General features: G+C 37.7%; 1 protein-coding gene across 26 annotated transcripts in view; it reads left to right on the top strand.

Moving 5' to 3' along the window:
• The window catches only part of GPHN (gephyrin), a 455,320-nt gene that overhangs the window by 346,982 nt on the left and 87,716 nt on the right, over positions 1–20,622 (top strand). For all 26 annotated transcript variants that reach the window (XM_081049702.1, XM_081049721.1, XM_081049725.1 and 23 more), the window contains one exon: positions 13,124–13,261. In XM_081049702.1, coding sequence (XP_080905828.1) covers positions 13,124–13,261 — 138 coding nt within the window. The remainder of the gene's footprint in view (positions 1–13,123; positions 13,262–20,622) is intronic.

A 20,622-nucleotide genomic window follows, 5' to 3' on the forward strand; every position in this document is an offset into this window, starting at 1 on the left:
AAGCTTTTGATGGTTAAAAACACAGATCAGATGCTGTTGAGAAGTTTCCCTAGAACCCCAGAATTTGGCCTGACTTTGGAAAATATTGGCTGGGGTTGACTAAAAAAATAATTATTTCAAATCAAAAAGCATTTATTAAATATTTTAAGTGATGTATGATCATTGTCAAGAATCTGAATAATATAGAAAAGTAGGAAAGAAAAAATCACCTTTGTCCTACTACTTAAGGATAAGTACAACTACTACATATAATTATGGTACATTGGATAGTATTTTACTTATTCAGTTGTAATCATAAAAAAAAAAAAACTATAGCACTCGTATTAGCAGAATTAGTTGTAAATTAACCCCACTTTTTTGGACTATAGAAAGACCATTGGGATCATATCAAGTGCCCAATAGAGTAAACCACATGGGTTTTATATCTTATCTATGTGCAAAATACCTTAAAAACTAGATTTCTGTTTTCACCAATGACACTGACTTAGTCTTTACATTTCACTCATTCTCTATGATCACTTGTTCTAAGATTTTCTTTCTCAACTATGTAAATTAATATCTACCACATGCTTAAAGATCTTGTTTAACAAAGTTTACATTTTACAAGATATTAACTGAAATCTACTTTTTTATTAGTCTGTCCTTGAAATTAATATATAGGGTGGGCATTCTGGAAGTTGAAGCTTTATGTGCTTTTGTACGTAGTAATATGAGAAATAGCACCATGTAGGAAGATTAACTAAGGGAAATGTGACTTTATTAACTGATAAAACGCCTCTGCAAAGATGACTGAACTTCTCTTGGTCTGTTTTCCCAGGGCATTGGAAAGACTAATTCATGCTTAGAAAGGGCTTTAAAAGGTACTTGTCAGATTCCACTTTTAGAGATATAATAGTTTATCATTTCTAAAGAAACATTACTTTTTCTCTACCTTTGGCTAGAGAATGTTTAGAACAAGGACCTACTAAAGAAAACAAAATTCTAATTTTGCATTTTAATACCAGTGACACTTAGAATGAAAACATTCCAAATACAAGCTGATATATATAACATATACATATATAAATTTACACTTATGTTAATGCCTCTAAAATTGTATCCTGACAACTTCTTCCTTTGGGAAATAAGAGAATTCTTAGTCAACTTTTTGGCTATTTAGGGTTAGAAAAAAGGATCCCACTAGTGTAACAAACCAAGCTGGAGTTCATAGACCCAAAAAGGTTTCCAAGCCAGAAATAAGATAACAGGACAGGAATGAACCAAGAGATTCCAGATCAGGTAATATACAAGCTCCGAGGTTTATATTCCTGAACCAAAATGACAGCAAAACAAAGGGTAAATACCAATAGTATACTAGTAAGCAGAGAGGAGAAAGATCTAATGAAAGAAGGATACAGGTACAGGGGACAATTGTGTCTGGAACTTTTCTTTGCCATGGGGGCTATAACCAGTACCCACAATTATTAATGTATATACATCACTAGTGCTGCTATAAGGGCAAGAACCCCAGGATCCCGATGGGAGGCCTTCCTCAGGGCACCTTAAGAACACCTGGAGTGAAGTCCAGCCCCATAAAGCTTTACATAGTCATGAAAAACTGTTTATCATGTGAGGCCACCTCAAGCCAAAAGACTTTGTTTTTCTTTGTTCGCAGTATTCATACTTCACTCCTATATTTATAGCTTTTTAATATAATTTTATATTATAATGTTATTTTAGCAAATCTATTTTATCATTTAAAAGATATATCTTTTAATACCATTTTTTTTTACTTCATCTCTTTTTACCCTGTTTTCTCAGCTAATTTTATCTATTTACTTTTAATGTTGTATTTTTAGCTTACTTATATGTGACAAATTGAAAATAAAAGCCAAAGGAAGACAGCTATAAAAACAGTTCACACCTGACCATGGGAAATAAATTACTTTTCCCTCCTTTTGATCTTACAATTTTTCTGTAGATTAAACCTCCCGACCTCAAAAATAACCTATAAAAATTTACTTACAGTGCTTCCAGTGTTATCATTTAATCATAAACTTGGTAGTACATACCGTATTATACCATATTATATAAGACTCAGTCTTATATTATAGTAAAATAAGACCCGGTCTTATGTTACTTTTTGCTCCAAAAGATGCATTAGAGCTGATTGTCCGGCTAGGTCTTATTTTCGGGGAAACACAGTACATTGAGCAAAGGTAATTTTCCATTTCCTTGATTACTTGACCTTAGCTAAAAATGGTTATTGTCATATTTTCTTAATCTACTTTTTCTTTTCCCTACTACATTTGTTCTTTCACCACTTTTTAACAAAAAGGTAGAGGAAAAACCTTTGTTTTCATTGTTAAAAGATGTTTGCAATTTTTTTTAATGGATAATTATAGTAAACAGAACTTGGAAATAGGTTTGAATAAGGTTTGAAACAGAATAAGGTTTGAAATTGTATGTAGTGTTTATCTATACATCCCATCTTCTTTGTCAGTATATATATTCTAGACTGATTAAAATCAAGCGTTTAGAAACTCATTCAACAGAAATTTTCTTTGTGATCACTGTGTGCACAGCATTTTTGGGCATTGCTGTTAAGACACTTTTTTCTTTCTTAAAGAGCTGATAACCTAGTTAAGAAACAGACATGTATATAAATAAATGTAATTACTGTAAAGTATTTAATACAATATGCAATGAGAACCCTAAAATAGAGTATTTTATAGTGCCTTTGTGCAGAAAATAATGGAATAGTTTTGCATTGTGTCATAAAGGAGGGACTGCTGAAAAAGGGTTTTGTTTTTTCATTTAGAAATAATTTTAAACTTTAGAAAAGTTGCAAGAATAGAACAAATAATTCCTGTATATCTTTCAACCAAATGCCACTAAATGTTAGCATTTTGCCACGTTTGCTTTATCATTTTTCTACATATATTAATATACATATTTTCCTAAATTATAATATTTATGAATATATTACAGACATGATGCTTCTTTACCCCACTTCAAATGTATATTTCCTTTTTAAAAAAGGAAAAAAAGAAAGGAAGAAAAGTGTTCTTACATAACCACAGTACAATTATCAAAATCACAAAATGAACCTTGCCACGATACTATTATATAATCTTACTTAAATTACATTTTGCCAGTTTTCCTAATAATATTCTTTATAGTAAAAGGAAAAAAAAAAACATTCTCTTCTTCTGATCTGGGATCCAGTCCAGAATCATGCATTACTTTCAGTTATCATCTGTCTTTAGGCTCATTTATCTGGAACAATATCTGAGGTTTTGTTTGTCTTTCACAACCTTGCCATTTTTTAAGAGTATAGGTCAGTAATTTTGTAGAATGTCCATCAAATTTAGATTTTTCTGATGTTTCCTGATGGTTTGATTCAGGTTATGCATTTTTGTCAGTAATACCTCATATGTGATATAATGTCCTCCTCAGTGCATCATATCTGGATGCCCATGAGGTAATTTTGTCCCATTATTGGTGACACTAACTTTGATCAGTTTGTTAAGATGGTGTATGTCAGGTTTCTCCACTCTGAAAATCACTATTTTGTTTTGTAGTTAAGAATCTTCTGAGTACTAGATTTGTTGAGATGATAGATGGGAGGGGATGAGGGTGCAGGGTGAAAAAGGTGAAGGGATTAAGAAGTACAAATTGGTAGTTACAAAACAGTCTTGAGGATGTAAAGCATAGAGAATATAGTCAATAACATTGTAATAACTATGTATAGAGCCAGGTGGGTACTAGACTAGTCACGGGAATCACTTCTTAAATTATATAAATGTCTAACCACTATGCTATACACCTGAAATTAATATAAAATAATATTTGAAGTTCAACTGTAATTGAAAATTTTTTAAAGAGGGGGAAGGTGAAAGGGAATAAGAAGTCCAAATTTCCAGGTATAAAACAAATACGTTGTAGGAATGTAATATACAGCATAAGGAATAATAGTCAATACTATTGTGATAGCATAGTATGGTGTCAGATTGTTGTTGGACTTATGGTGATCACTTCTTTAGGTATATAAGGTATGATTAAAAGATATGGTCATTGTTTAAATAATAAAAAATTATTACGGTAAAAGATACATTGCTGTTAATCCCCCTAAAAGTACTCCCTCTCGCTTCAAACACACTTATTCCAGCGTTCTTGCCACTTTCTGAAGCAGTTCTGGAAATCCTCTTTTGTGAGTGTCTTTACTTCATCCTCCATCATGACAACACCCCATGTCACACATCACTTCCAATACAGCAGTTCTTATCAAAAGCATTGCAGTGTGTCCTCATCCACTTTATTCACTGGATCTGGCACCATACGACTTCTAGCTCTTCCCCAAAATCAAAATGACCATGAAAGGAAAATGTTTTGAATTGATTCAGGACATTGAGGCAGCCACAATAGCACAACTAAAGACACGAAAGAGGACTTCCAGAACTACTTCAGAAAGTGGTGAGAACAATGGGATAACTGTGTTCAAAGCAAGGGCAAGTATTTTGAGGGGGATTAATGGCAATGTGTCTTTTACTGTAATAAATTTTTTAAATTTAAACATTCACCATATTGTTTGACAACACCTTGTATATATGTTGAATAGTTATGGTGTACCCCTGAAACTAATACATTTAACGTATTTCCCTGAAAATAAGACCTAACTGGAAAATAAGCCCTAGCATGATTTTTCAGGATGCTCATAATATAAGCCCTACCCCAAAAATAAGACCCCGTTAAGATCGTCAGACAGCCGGACACATTTAGTACGTCCGTTGCAACACATGACAGATGTATTGAATTATAAAATAATATTAATATGAAATATAAATAAATAACGTTATTGACATTAATACTTAAAATAAATGATAATATAAATTATAATTATTTGTAAATACCCAAGTGGGCGCCTTTGGACAAGAGGTGAACGCCTATGTAAACAGATGAACTCAAGACTTATTGCCGATGACCAATGGAAGTACAGACACAATGCACGAATAACATACACAGTTAATAATGAACAGATGTGGTTGTGTCTAATATGAATCTTCATAAATCAGAAGGTCGTTTGTTGTAACAGACGTATTTAATGCACTCGTGTGAAATAAAGAAACGTTTTCTGAATTTTGGTGCCTGCAATTTTTCGTTGCTTTTGTGTGGGCCATCATTCTTACCTGTCATCATTTTTGTTGCCACTCCTGTCTCTTAAGTCTTCAGTTAACACTTGATTTAATGGTAGATTTAAAGGGAATAATATTTTGGCTCCCAGACAAGATGAGTGCAAAAAAGAAAGATCTATTCCGTCGAGTACAAGAAAGGAATCGTGGAGGACTCCTGGGGCAAGAACCTTATGGCTTTCTGCAAAGAGAAGAAGTTGGATCTCTGAATGGTCCAAAAATGGTGAGCAGAGTACAATAACCTCAGTCAACAGGTAGACGAGGGAAATGCTAAGAAGTGCAAGTGTGGATCAGGTCGGCAACCATTATTTCCTGAACTGGAAGACATATCTGTGAATGGATTGCTAACAGCAAAGGCTTTGATTGTGCGCAGGGCTGATATTTAAGCATTTGCCCTTGCAATGGCACCACAGTTAGAAATAGTCCCCAGAAGAATTCAAAGCATCACAACACTGTCTGGATGGCTTCCTTCGGTGATACGAACTGTCTCTAAAATCGACAACACTGTTAGAGCTGGAAGATACTGACATTATTAAATGTGAACTTGCATTCAAGTCCATTGTTGATGGCATCGACTTTTCTAAATACCAACTCTCCAACATGATTGCTGTGGATGAAACTGCAGTGTTTGTGGCCAAGTATCTCAAATGACAATTGATCAGAGGGGTGCCTCGTCAATCTACATTCCCTCCACTGTTACGAAAGTGCACGTGTTACCTGTATTTTGGCAATTCATCTGCATGGCAAGAAAGCCCCACCTCTAATCATCACTAAGGGCAAGAAAGATAAGGTTGAACATGTTTCAGGCATTTATGTCTTGAAAACAAAAAAGCCTGGTGCACACAAGCAGTTATAAGTAAGTGGGTCGATTTAATGCTGCCACTTGTTTTGCGAGGTGGCCAAAGAGGTCTGCTAGTCTGGGATTCAGCCAGCACTCACCGCGCTAAAGACATGAAGAACTTCCTTGCAGAGAGAAGAATAGATCAAATAATGATTCCTGCAGGAATGACTGCCTGTCTCTAGACTCTTTTTATTGCAATAAGTAAGCCCTTCAAGGACCGTTTGTGCATGGAAATCAATGACTACATTGAAAATAGAATGGAGAGAAATCAGCGTAGAAACTTGGTGAAGCCTCGCCTGCAAGAGGTCGTGACGTGGGTGAAGAATTCATGGGATAAGATCACTGACAGCTGTGTTGCCAGTGCTCTCCGAGCAGGCTACATGGACAAGAAGTGCTCATTAAGGAGAGCTCTATTGCTGGACATGAGAGATTGGGGCCAATGGTTCTACAGGAAATGGAGTCGCAAGAAATTCAAGCCGGAATTCGGAGTTTGGAGAGTTATGATGATGTTCCAGAAGATGACATGACTGTATTTGATTAAGTGTAGATTTTTGCACATGAATAAATGAATAAATGTAGATTGTTGTACATGAATAAATGTAGATTGTTGTACATGGAAAAATAAGACATCCCTGAAAATAAGCCCTAATGTGTCTTTCGGAGCAAAAATTAATGTAAGATCCTGTCTTATTTTCAGGGAAATACAGTAGCTATATTTTTAATAAAAAAAAATTTTTTTTAAAGAATCTTCTGGGGATATACACTGAAACCACATAAATATGTTATTTTTCTTGAAGTTTTTCACTTTCTAATTTTAGTATTCATTGATGATTTTTGCCTGAACCACTTATTATTATGATATTTGCCAAGTGGTGACTTTCTAATTCCAACATTTCTTCATTTATCAGTTGGCATTCTGTTGTAAGGAAGAATTTTATTTAATCATTTATTTATATTATTTATATTAGCATAAGCTAATGGGTGCTTATTTTTGTTTTATTAAATGCATTATATAATCTCCTACTCTCCTAATTAATTTTGATTCTTAAGTTGTCTCAGGTTTGGCCAAAGGGAATCTCTTCAAGTTGACCCCAAGATCCTTTTGACATGTTCCCATCATTATTTAAGTATTTCCTTATCAAAGAAAGTTGTGAAGGAAGAATAATAATTTCCCAGGAAAACAAAAAGATGAGAGAAAATTTGTTCTAGGCAAAAAGAACATCATATACATACTAAGGTAGGAAAATATGAAATAGTATGGTGTATTCCAATATCTACAATGGAATGAATTTTCTTTTTCATTTCATTTTATTGGGAAATATTGGGGGACAGTGTGTTCCTCCAAGGCCCATCAGCTCCAAGTCGTTGTCCTTCAATCTAGTTGTGGAGGGCGCAGCTCAGCTCCAAGTCCATTCACCATTTTCAATCTGAGTTGCAGGAGGCACAGCCCACCATCCCATGCGGGAATTGATCCAGCAACCTTGTTGAGAGCTCACACTCTAACCAACTGAGCGATCCAGCCGCCCCTCTGGCAGCTCAGCAGCAGCTTGTTGCCTTCAATCTAGTTGTGGAGGGCGCAGCTCACTGGCCCATGTGGGAATGGCACCGGCAACCCTGTTGTTCAGAGCTCGTGCTCTAACCAACGGCCACCCCTGGAATCAATTTTCTAAGTGATAGAGTAATGAGTGGTGAGGCTGAAAAGGAAGCAAAGAAGGATTTTATATACTCCTCTAAGGAGTTTGAATTTTATCCTATGGGTGATAGTGAACCATTGATATAAATTAGACAGCAAAAATTTGTGACAACAATGCCCTGTTTTATAATCTTGATGCACAGAAATGTCAAAGGTACTTTCCTGTAATATTTCTTACACAGCTCTAGAAAATAACACAATCCTTTCAGCCATGGTTTCTAGGTTTTATCAGAAATGCTACAAGGCTCATTATGTTGAATCAAGAAGTACAAAATATATGAAACTATTAAAATAAAATTTAAAACAATAAAACAAATTATTTTCACATGTACAAAATGCCCTGTGATACAGAGCCTACAAATTCTACTGTTGCCATTGTTTCCTGAGAGTCTTGTACCTGATTTCACTTAATTTGAGAGATTTATGTGAAAGACTAAATGCTTTGTATACCACACATTCTTAGAATTTCCAAAGTCGCTAGATATTTAACCTGAAAAAAATTACTATTATTTTCTCTCTTTAAGTTTCCTGGGAAAGGTATTCATTATCTTAGGTTGTTTGCTGTACAGAAAGATCCAGGAAGTAGAAATACAAGGAATTCAAGACTAGTATTCAGTGCAAATACTATGGGAAAATAGAGGCAGTAATATTAATAGGGCAAAACAAGTTTCTTCCTTGAGATTTTCTTTATATCCAAAGAATGAATAATGATTCATACTTTAGGTAATCGGGGAAATCTCTTACTGATTGTTTTTAATAAAGTTTCCTCTTGAGGTTTTGAATTTAATCAAGAAGAACCTGCATAAACATCTTGTTTCTATTATATTCTGTCCAGTCTTCTGAAAGCATTTTTTCTTCATTTACTTCTAATTTAGAAGATGGATTTTCAAGCCAAGATGAAACATTGTATATTAAGAATTGGCAGGTTAAAAAGAATACAATTGAAGTGGGGAAAATAATTTCATTGGTATAAGCAGCTCCATTTCAAGATGGCCATGCCACAGAAAAAAAGGTTACAGCTGCATAACGAAGATCCCTGTTTACTCTACTTAGTAGAAAGGAGTCCATTTCTGTGTCTCTGTGCAGGGCTTGTACCTCGTAGACATTACCATTAGTATTTAAACATGTCTGTGATGATGCAATCCTGAGTGGACCTGTACTGTTTTTACACTGACTTCTTTTATAGTCTTTTTAGTGATTGTAGCTGCTGCATAGAAGATAGGAAATCTCAATAACATTTTGAGTGCTTTACCTGCAAAGATTCTGAACTAATATAATCAACCCCATGTCTAGACTTATGCGCCAGAAAATATAAGAGACAAATTCAGTTTTACTTATGGAAACCTGGGCTTGTTAGAGAAATCTTTAGATCATCAATCTGTGCCTAATTTTGAATCGCTTAATCTTACAAATCCAGTTCAGAAAATTAAACCCATAGCAAAAAAATGCTCTCAGTGTAGATGTTATATGCAACTTGTTAGTCTTTGCTCAGTTTGGACAGCTACTAGTGGGGAGGATATCTAGACTTCCTTTCCCCATCCACACTCCCACTCCTATATAAAGATCCCATATCCTAAAGTACTCTGTAGTTTATTTTTGTTCAAGTAGCTAGCCCTCCTACAAATTATCACTAACAGCCATACATCACCCACTAATTTTACTGTTGTAAATTAAAATAAATATTCCCTTGAACACTATAATCTTCTCAGTAGGGCGTATTTTCACATGTTAGTTTTGTTTTGTTTTGTAGTATTGAATGGAGCTAATGCCCTCACAGATTCTCTTTGTGACAATTGGTATTCATTTGTAAGGTAGCTACCAGAATATATTTGTGGCCATGAAATAGTTTTTGCTTTGTAGAAAAAAATTATATACAAATTTTCTATCAAATTTTGGATATTGTCTCTATCCAAAAACCAAACTTCCTTTCATTATAACCTTCTTTTTAAAAAATGATTCTTTTCTTCGATCCCTACTTCTGCCTAAATGGAGTTTATGGACCACTGAATGAAAGTTAGATGCTAGGCTGTAACCCATCTGGCCGTCAAGATGCATACTTTTTTTTCCTCAAACTTTTTGTCTTCTATCAGATTCCTGTACTAGGCTCAGAATTAAAAAGAGGGTTTGGGTGTGAGATAAATCATTTCTTGGTCCTTTTTCCTGCCTGATTGAGTGGTTTGGGGTTGTAACTTGCGAAATAAGATAATTCTTCTTAAATTTTCTGAAGCTTTATTTTGAAGCTTCTTCTAAATCACTGGTGTCAACATCAGAAAACAGTTGAAATTGTATTTCTTTTAAAAATGGAAACAAATCAAACCAGGAAACATAACTATTTGCTCACCAGATTTCTTTTGGGAGTGTACGCTTTCTAAGAATGGGCTGCCCCCTACTAACAATTGTCACCCCAATAAATTTTTTAAAAGAAAAGAATGGGCTGCCCTCGTGAGGCCTGCTGAAGAGCCCTGGCGATGCATGTGGCTGCTGTGTCCTCAGCCTCGGCCTCCAGCTGCTGGCACCTCTGAGTGTGTGCCCTGGTGCTGTCCCGGAGCAGTTTGTCCACTTTGACTTGAGAATGAGAGTACTGGATCACGTAGATCAATGGTTTTCTAACCTATTTGGGCTACAATCTTTTGTTAAATGGAATCATATATGGATAAATAGTCACCCTGCATATTGTGTGATAAAACAGAACTAGGTGTGTTAATGTTTTTTACTTGTTCCTTTTACTTAAAAAAGAGCAGCGATTATCTGTTTCATTAATTTTATTCTTGCATGTAGAAGGTCAGTTACAAATACTGCTTTTCTCATATTTATAGGACCAAGTAACCCTTCTTCATTGGTGAAGTAGCTGACTGTTACTAATGTGTAATTTCGGGGGGGTCTTGAATGGGAAGAAGCCTCTTGGCATATAGAAAGTGCTCAGTAAATATTTGTTGAACACACACACACACACACACACACACACACCTCTCTGTGCCAGAGAATTAAAATTCTCCTCCTTTGAGACATTCCTTTCAGTTAATTTGTTATATATCCAGAAGGCTCCTGTGATAACATACAAATAGTTTAGCCAGAGATCAGTATTAACCCATTATCATCGAAGTTTGGATTATTTATCCACTGAGGCAGTCTCTTTGTGGCAGAGAGCCTATAAATATTGAACAGCTTAGAGAAGCAAAAGGGCAGAGCAAGAAATGCCCATTGTTTTTCCCTTCCCAACTTTTGACTTTGTTTGAAGGATTTGTTATTCATTCATACCTCAAGTATTTCTTCAGTAACTCCTGGTACTGTAAGTATAAGGAAAGCACTGTTCTAAAAGTGGCAAAGGTTGCAAAGATTAATAAGATATAAATCCTACCTTCAAGGAGTTTACAGTTCACTAACATAAGTAAGACAAACATTTAAATGTTTGTAACATAAGGTAGAGGGTGGTAGGTGCCATAAGAAAAATATGAACAATATAAAAAATTATTTTAAAGATGGAGAATATTTTTTCAGGCTGATGGCTATCCACACTGCAATTTCCAATTTACAAATGAGAGAGAGAGAACAGCCGAACAACAGTGTTTGCAGTTACTCTTTGTGTGTTTACCCTTTGGGCTATAGACCCTTAAGGTTTCAAAGAAAAAGCCAAGTTATTTATGAATAAGGATATAGTGTTCTAAGAAGTCCCTTTTTGTCCTTGTATGATTCATTTACTAATTCAGCAAATACTTATTTTTTTATTGCCTGTGATATATCAAATAACTATTCTAGGTATTGGATATAACAACAGTGAACAGATAAAGTTACTGCTTTCTTGGAGCTTACATTGTACTTAGAAGAAGAAGGCTATAAACAAATAAATATAAGTATATATTATATATTACAGGTATATGGATATCCATATCTGTGTGTGTGTGTGTGTGTGAGTGTGTGTCCATGTAGGAAAGTAAACTAGGGTAAGGAGGATAAAGAGTGATGGTAGGTGTGTTCTATATAGGATGTTTAACAAAAGCCCTCTGATGAGGTAATATTTTAGCAAAGACATGAAAAAAATGAGGGATAGATGGAGCCATAGTATCTGGGGAAGAAAGGTCCAAGTAGAGAAAATAACAAATACAAAGACACTAAAAAGAAATGTATTTGGCATGATCAAAGACAAACAAGAAACCAGTATAGCTAGAGGACAGTTAACAAGGGGGAATAACAGTTTAGAACAGTGGAAGCCATAATATGTTGGGCTTTGTAAGCCATAGCAAAGCTTTTACTCTGAGCGAAATGGAAAGTCCTTGGAAGATTGTGAGCAGAGATGAGCACAAGACTGTTTACAATTAAAAGGATCATTGTGACTGAGCCTAAATTTAAGTGGACAGGGACAGAAGCAGAGAGACCAGTTAGGAGGCTATTCAGTTTCCCAGGAAATGATAGCTCCAAATATTCTAATGGTGGAGATGGTGAGTAATGATCAGATTCTAGAGATATTTCAAAGGTAGTTTAGATATGGTTCTGAGAAAAAGAGAAAAATCAAGGATGTCTCCAAGGTTTGAGACTAATAACAGGAAGAAAGGAGTTGGTGTTTACTGAAGTGGGAATTGCAAGAGTAACGTTGTGTGGGTAGGATAGGAGGGTAGGGAATCAAGAGTTTGGTTTGTACAAATAAGGTTTGAATTGACTGTTACACAACCAAGTGCATGTTGGATAATTTATAGGTTTGGAGACTTATATTCTTATTCACCAGTTATTTGGGTTACATACAAATCTGGAGTTGAGGATAGAGGTTGGGATTAGAGATATAAAATTAGGAGTTTTAGTGTATGGGTAATATTAATGCCATGGGACTAAATGAAGTTATGTTGGGAATAGCTAAATAACGTTTTTCTCTGACTTTTTTTCAGAGGAAAGAAACTTTCCTGTGAAATCCTAAAAAATTCAAGTTTGGGTATTTCGTTTTACTAACTAGCTCATTAAGTGAAATACAGTTTAATATAGTGGTTAAGGACATGGACTCTGAAACCAGCTACCTAGTTTCGAATTGTGGCTCTTCTGTTACTAGTTCTGTGATTGAGGCCAAGATATATAATCTCTCTATACCTCTCTTTCCTCACGTGTAAATAAAGATAATAATGCTGCTTCCCAATAAGGTTGTTGTGAAGATTAATAAGTTAAATTAGAACAATGCCGTGATACATAGCAACACTAAAAAAGGATTAGGCAATATCATCATTAAAGTTCACCAAGTTTTGACACATGATGTAGAATTGCTAATGTGATTTCAAGTTCCACCAAAGCAGGCTACATTTTGGAAGCAGGAGAAAATTTCTCACCTTGTAATCTTTATTTGCAGACATAAGATATAGAGTTGACATTTATGTATCACTCCCATTTTTTAATCACTGTTCCAGCATCATATTCTTAGTTAATTGTCTTCCTGTTTAGGTCACAGTGCTGTCGATATCACCAAGGTGGCTAGAAGACACCGCATGTCTCCTTTTCCCCTAACATCTATGGACAAAGCCTTCATCACAGTCCTGGAGATGACTCCGGTGCTTGGGACAGAAATCATCAACTACCGAGGTACTCTTATGTTTGCCCATTACCTTTTCATTTGTTTTCCAAGTAAGATTCATAGAACATTGATAAACAGTTTTCCTGAAAGATAAGGGTTTTAATCATTATCACAGTTATTATCATCATTCTTTTTACTTCTTAGTTCTGTGCAACTATAAGGTCAGCCTAATGGTATACAGAGGAAAGAACCCATAATGCTTTTTTTTTATAAAAATTTTTTAAAATGGATAAAAATCAACTGTGTTTCTTCTATCCATCAAACTACCAATACTCTAAAGAGAGGGCTCTTAGCACTATATGAGGAAAATAGTTAACTTCAATTCTGCCTGATGTCCTATCTGTCAGAAATGGAAGGTAACTAATCTGTCTCATATTCATGTTTTCCTTTGTGGAAAATACGTTTTTAAAGGTAAAATGTAAAAACTACATTAATTTCTCCGTGGATCACTGAGTAACCAGTCTAATCTCAATTCTTCTGCTTCATCTATCTACTCATTTTCTGCTCTTAGGTTAGTAAGTAGCACATTGAAACCAGCTTGTGGAAAGATGGTGGAAAAGTGGTGTTCCCTAGTGTTTTCTATTTTTAATCAACCACTTCCCTTTCACTTGCTTATTTATTTATTTATTATTAGTTTCAGGTGTACAAAACAATATACTACATAGTTAGACATTTACACCCCTCACAAAATGATAACCCTCCCCCGACCTACTACCCCTCTAACGTTGTCTATAGTTGTTACAATTCCATTGACTCTATTCCTTATGCTGTACTCCATATCCCGTGACTATATGTATATTTAATTATAATTGACACTCAATATTGTTCAGCTTCAGCTTCAGGTGTACAGCGCAGTGGTCAGGCAACTACTTCCCTTTCTTAAAAATTCAGCATAAAATTTTATGTAGTGCAACCTGAATAAAATATAATTCTTAATTGTTTTTGTTATGCTTATATCTTTTATTTTACAAATAAACGTCTTTACTCATAAATCATAAAATATTCTAACTTCAGTGAATATTAGTGAGTATCTATACATCTAATTTTTCTTCCAGGAAACTCAGACTCAAATAGAACAGAAAAAGAACAGGATTAAGGCTCAAGACAATGTTCTTTTCCTTACTACATGATAGTGTCCTTCTTCCAGTGTTAAAATATAAAAATATGACTGTAGATAACAAATTATTTTAAAATTAGAAGGCCTAAAACTAGTGAAATTTTAAATGCCAAATTGTAGCTCTTTGTTCCCTGACCCTAGACAAAAATTGTTTTTATATTGTTTGCACTTATTTTATATCTTTGACTTGCATTATTTTAAATATGTGTTATCAGTAGGCTTAAACTTTTGTTTTGTATTACTCCTCATTAAAGGACATAAAGATTAGAAAACTCAGAGAAGGGAAAGAGTCAGGAATTAAGTGATTTCAAAATCAATTTTAATGAAATAGGTTTTTTCTATTATTAAACACAGATTCAGATATATTTTACATCAATGACCACCAAGGCATATTCAGAAAGTATGAATGTAAACTTAAGTTGGAAAAATTTTAAATAATACTTTACCTATTGTAAACATAAATTAACCATCCCTGGCCTCATATCATTTCAAGGGAGTTTCCCTTAACATCAGTCCTTGGAAAAATCTCAGTGCATGCCAAGTCACATTTAAACAGAAATTCCAGTCCTTTTAAGGAAAAAAAACAGAATTGGAAATGGCCATTTCTATATTTCCTCTAGAAAAAAAAAAAAAGAAATTCTGTGAGATGAATTCTCTTTTCCCTTTATGTGTTTTTTTCTCCGTCATTTGTTCATCAAATCAATTGTCACTTGTAAGTTAGCAAACTCTTCACGGATGGTTAACTTCCTTGTCAACTGTTTCCACCCATGATGATGAAAATTAATAGTGAGATTGGCATTCAACCTTTGCATTGGATCAAACTCAATCTGTAATGCAAAGGGGTATTATAATTAACCCTCCGAGGCACTTTGGGTAGATGTTTTAAAAAGACCACCATACATACGTAGAAACATAATTCAGTTTGTTCAACAAATATTTATTAAGCATCTAGTAATGTTAGGTACTATGTTACATCCTGGATATACAAAGATGAACAAAACAATAGTTCTGCCCCGTGGAGCTCACTGTGTACTGCACAACAGAGATAGGCAAACAATGTGGTACTTGTCGTCTTTAATCAGCTGTTTTGTAGGCTTGCCTTCCTTTGTCCATTCCTTGAATATAAACTTTCTTTAGCGTTTTTGACTTTGATCCTTTTCACATCTTGCACATTCACTTTTCACATCTTGCACATTCACTTTTCACATCTTGCACATTCATATCATGAGATAACCTCATGCATGCCCATGGTTTCCAATACTACCTATTAAGTGATTTCTAAATCTGTGTTTTTGCCCAGACCTTGCCTAAACTCCAGACTCATACACGAAATGTATTCCTGCTGCCAGTATATTTAACATAATCAACACTAAACTTATTTTCCTTACCTCTACAATATTTGTTTCTTCTCTGTTCTTGAATGCAGCCCTTCTGTTCCATTCCCAAAGCCATCATTTTAATTTAGGTTTTTATTAACTTCCCGGATTATCATAACAGAATATTGAAAATTATTCTCCTAAAGCAAGTGCCTAGATGTGCATATATGTATAAAGTATTGGGGTTTTTTATTTATTTGTTTTAATCTGTTTTGGCTACAGATGAATTTTCTATTATCTGTCTTTCTATTATCTGTCCTTTAGCATTTCTACTATTTTCAGCTCCTATCTGCAAGCAAGGCCTGTAAGGAGCAAGTGCTCCATAGATTATAGATACCTCCCTTTGGATTCTTGTGAAAGGCATAACTGGCATAACAATGGATGATAATATTTGTAAGACTACCATTTATGATTCATTTTCTTTGCTTGTAAAATGCATGACTTGAATAAATTACAACTTCACATATGGTACAGTACTAGCTACTGTAAAGCAGATTGAAATATCTGGCACCATTCCCTATAATCCCCAGTCTCTTTCATTAACAATGGAAAAACTATGAGCTTTCAATAGAAAAGTTTCTACTTTCTTAGGAGCATTATTTTAGATTATAAACTCTAGGCTTTCTTATTTAAGATTAAATGACCAGAGACTTCAGCATCTCTGACCTGGGTGCGTTGTTTTTCCACAAAAGACTTAAGCAATTCTAGTCAAGGACCTTTAAGTTTTGCTGTTACAACTCAGGTTGAAGAAATGAAGTATCTCTTTTAGAATACTGACCACAGCAGAGCCATTTCTCCCTGTCTCTGACTTATAGTTAGATAACTGCCTGAAGACAGGCAGCTTTCCTCAGCTGAAATTACTGCCCTTAGCAGAAATTCTGAAGTTCTGATTTGAAGCAGTAGGAGGTTCTCACCAAAATGATTCAAAGTCATGCTAGGAATTCATTAACTGCTCCTGAGGTTTCAGGGGCTGTCAAAAACGAATGAAAAAAGCTGTAAGGTCTACTGGAAAGAGCTTTGCCATCAAACATACCCTTTACCTGTCTTTACTTTTAACTAGCTGAGAGACCTTGGGCAAGCTGTTATACATAAACTTTCTGAGTCTTATTTCTCTTATATGTAAACATAGATATAATGTCTACCCAATAAGGTCATTGTGAGATACTATTAAAGGAAATAATCTATGTGAATCATCTAGTTTTCCCTAAAATGCCTGTCATGCGGGACGGCCAGCGGGGTGTCAGCTTCCACTCCCCACACAAGAACGCAGGATATGGTGAGGTCAAAAAGGAACACCCACGGAGCCATAGGTAGGGGAGTCATACCACTGTAGTCTTGCTGGCGGCTGGGTTGGAGACATAGGAAGCAGGAGCCACACTGTCTGCAACCTGCTGTCTGCTTCTCGGCAATCCGCAACCCATACTCCGCCGTGCTAACTGCAATCCGCACTTGCCAGCCCAGCCACCATCTTCTTGGTAGCCCCCATTTTTTACTAGCATAGCCACAGCAGTTATATTAGTGGCCAATGGCTCACTGGTTAGAGTTGATGGCCAACTAGCCACAGCTGATGGCCATCCAATCCACCTTTCTATGTGAGGCCCAGAGCGTGGAAACAGCTCTCTGGGGCTCTGTCCCCACACTCCACCCCTACAGGGTCTCGCCTCACAATAAACGCGCCCTAAGCGTCTTCTGCGAAGGGCCCTATGCGAGGAGCCTGGAGGTGAATGCAATATCCTGGACACAGCCAGGCTCTCTGGGCACAGCCAAGGTTTCACAGGGCACTGCCACTCTCTCTGGGCACAACCAGACTTCCTGGGTTCAGCCAGGGCTCTCAGGTCACTGCCACTCTCTCTGGACACAGCCAGACTTCCTGGACTCAGCCAGGGCTCTCAGGGCACTGCCACTCTCTCTCTGGGCCTCTCGGGGTACCGTGCTGGAACAACAGCGGCTCACAGTCAAGGTGCTTACATATTCTCGATGGCGGCCAGTCAAGACACAAAAGCAAACATCCGCCAGTTCCACTACATGGTGGTATGTTCCCAAACAGTCAAGCGGTCCATTAAATTAGGGATGAAAGGCAATTCCCCACAGTCCATAGTCATTCACCAGGGCTGTCCTGGGGGTGAGGGATAACCTTGACCTCACCCTCATCTCCCACGGAGGACTCAGCAAGCGTTTCCTCCTGGGACAAGTCCCGCATCCAGGCTGCCTCAGCAAGCACTTCCCAGCCCACAGGAAGGCTGCCCAACAACCTTTGCTTTCTCCAGCCTCTGCTAATTGGGGAACCGTCCACGTCTTCCCACCCCTCCACAGGGATCAAGCTCTCTGTCAGCTTCTCCTCCTGGTCTTCCTGAGACTGAGTGTTCATAAGCACAAACTGCTTCACCGCCTTTCGGGGAGCTTTGGCTGGCACCATATCCTGCTCACTGTGCCATTTGTCATGCGGGGTGGCCTGCGGAGTCTCTGCTCCCGCTCCCCACATAAAAACCCAGGATATGGCGAGGCCAAAAAGGAACACCCACGGAGCCATAGGTAGGGGAGTCATACCACTGTAGTCTTGCTGGCAGCTGGGTTGGAGACACAGGAAGCAGGAGCCACATTGTCTGCAACCTGCTGTCCACTTCTCTGCAATCCGTAACCCGCACTCCGCCATGCTAACTGCAATCCACTGTGCTAACTGCAATCCGCACTTGCCAGCCCAGCCACCATCTTCTTGGTAGCCCCCATTTTTTACTAGTGTAGCCACAGCAGTTATATTAGTGGCCAATGGCTCACTGGTTACAGCTGACAGCCAACTAGCCACAGCTGATGGCCATCGAATCACAGTTGCTGGCCATTTACTACCTGAGCCAGCACCTTTCTATGTGAGGCCGAGAGCCTGGAAACTGCTCTTTGGGGCTCTGTCCCCAAGCTGCCATATTTAGAATTCAGTAAATTGTTCTCTTTGCTTCTCCACGTGGAGATTGTGAGATCATAGCCCTAGGATAAGCACTTGTAAATGAGAGTCAAAGCTAGAATTCCTTGGCTCAGCTCTATTTGTTGATCCACAAGCTTGTTGTAATCAAATTTACACTTCCCACACCCAGGACCTTCAGGCATGTACTCCCAATCTCATTCGAAAATTTAACTAATTAGCAGTTTTCACTGTTTTTCAGTTTATCTCTTGTCGAACTTTACAACATTGAAGCAGAGAATTGAGGTCGTTATTCAGATATTTCAAGTGAAAGCATATATTCTTATCCAAATTACTGCCTCCAGTTTCTACCTCTAATCTAGTAAGGTCTTTACCTAGGATGATGACATTTATTTACAAATGTCTCTTGGAATATTGGTCTGTGCTGGCATTTGCTATAGATTTTTCCATGAATGTGACTGCTTGAACTCACTCATAATTCCCTTCAGGTAGTCTCACCTCTTCTACTCTTTAGTCCATAAACTTCATTATACCTCTAAAATATGCACAGCTCATTGTATCATTCTATTTATGTTTCTTATTACATCATTCCCTTTATACTTCTCCCTGAATTCCTCAAATATGAACATTTCATTAAATCTCTCTCTCTGTTTATGATGTGTATGTCTGTGTATGTAATCATAACCTCTAGGCAATCGTGCTGGTCTTATCCAAAAATTGTGATTATGTTGCCAATCTGCTCTCCGTATATGTGCCTTCAGGTGCTTCTTTCCCCCCAATATTGTGCATACACATATGTGCTGTTATCACAGTACTCACAAAGCCCCCTTGTGTGGAGGAGTTATTTTTAATAGTTATATGACTGTGGGGACAGAACCCCAGAAAGCAGTTTCCAGGCTCTTGGCCTCACATAGAAAGGTGCTGGCTCGGGTAATAAATGGCCATCAACTGTGATCAGATGGCCATCAGCTGTGGCTAGTTGGCCGTCAGCTATAACCCGTAAGCCATTGGTCACTAATATAACTGCTGTGGCCACGCTAGAAGGAATGGGGGCTAGCAAGAGCGGATTGCAGAGAGGCGGATGCCGCCGGTGAGAATATAGTGATATGACTCCCCTACTTATAGCTCCATGGGTGTTCCTTTTTGGCCTCACCATATCCTGCTCTTATGTGGGGAGCGGGAGCAGAGACCCCACCGGTCACCCTGCACAACAAATGGCACAGCGAGCAGGGTCCCCCGCATGACACATGGCGTAGTCGACAGGATATGGTGCCGGCCAAAGCTCTCCAAAGGGCAGTGGAGCAGTTTGTGCGTATGAACACTCAGTCTCAGGAAGACTGGGAGGAGCAGCTGCTGGAGAGCTGGACCCTCGTGGAGGGGTGGGAAGACGTGGACGGTTCCCCAACCAGCAGAGGCCGGAGAAAGCGAAGGTCGTTGCTGCCCTGTGGGCTGGGAAGTGCTTGCTGAGGCAGCCTGGATGTGGGACTTGTCCCAGGAGGAAACACTTGCTGAGTCCTCCTTGGGAGATGAGAGTGAGGTCAAAGTTGTCCATCACCCCCAGGACAGCCCTGGCGAATGATTATGAACTATGGGGAATTGCCTTCCATCACTAATTTAATGCACAACTTGACTGTTTGTTTGGAAACATACCACCATGTAGTGGAACTGGGGGATGTTTGCTTTTGTGTCTTGACTGGCCGCCATCGAGAACATGTAAGCACCTTGACTGTGAGCTGCTGTTGTTCCAGCACGGTACCCCGAGAGGCCCAGAGAGAGTGGCAGTGCCCTGAGAGCCCTGGCTGAGTCCAGGAAGTCTGGCTGTGTCCAGAGAGAGTGGCAGTGCCCTGAGAGGCCCTGGCTGTGTCCAGGAAGTCTGGCTGAGCCCAGAGAGAGTGGCAGTGCCCTGAGAACTCTGGCTGAGCCCAGGAAGTCTGGCTGTGCCCAGAAGTACTGGTGGTGCCC

Source organism: Rhinolophus hipposideros (genome assembly GCF_964194185.1).
Source record: "Rhinolophus hipposideros genome assembly, chromosome: 5".
NCBI classification, from domain to species: domain Eukaryota; kingdom Metazoa; phylum Chordata; class Mammalia; order Chiroptera; family Rhinolophidae; genus Rhinolophus; species Rhinolophus hipposideros.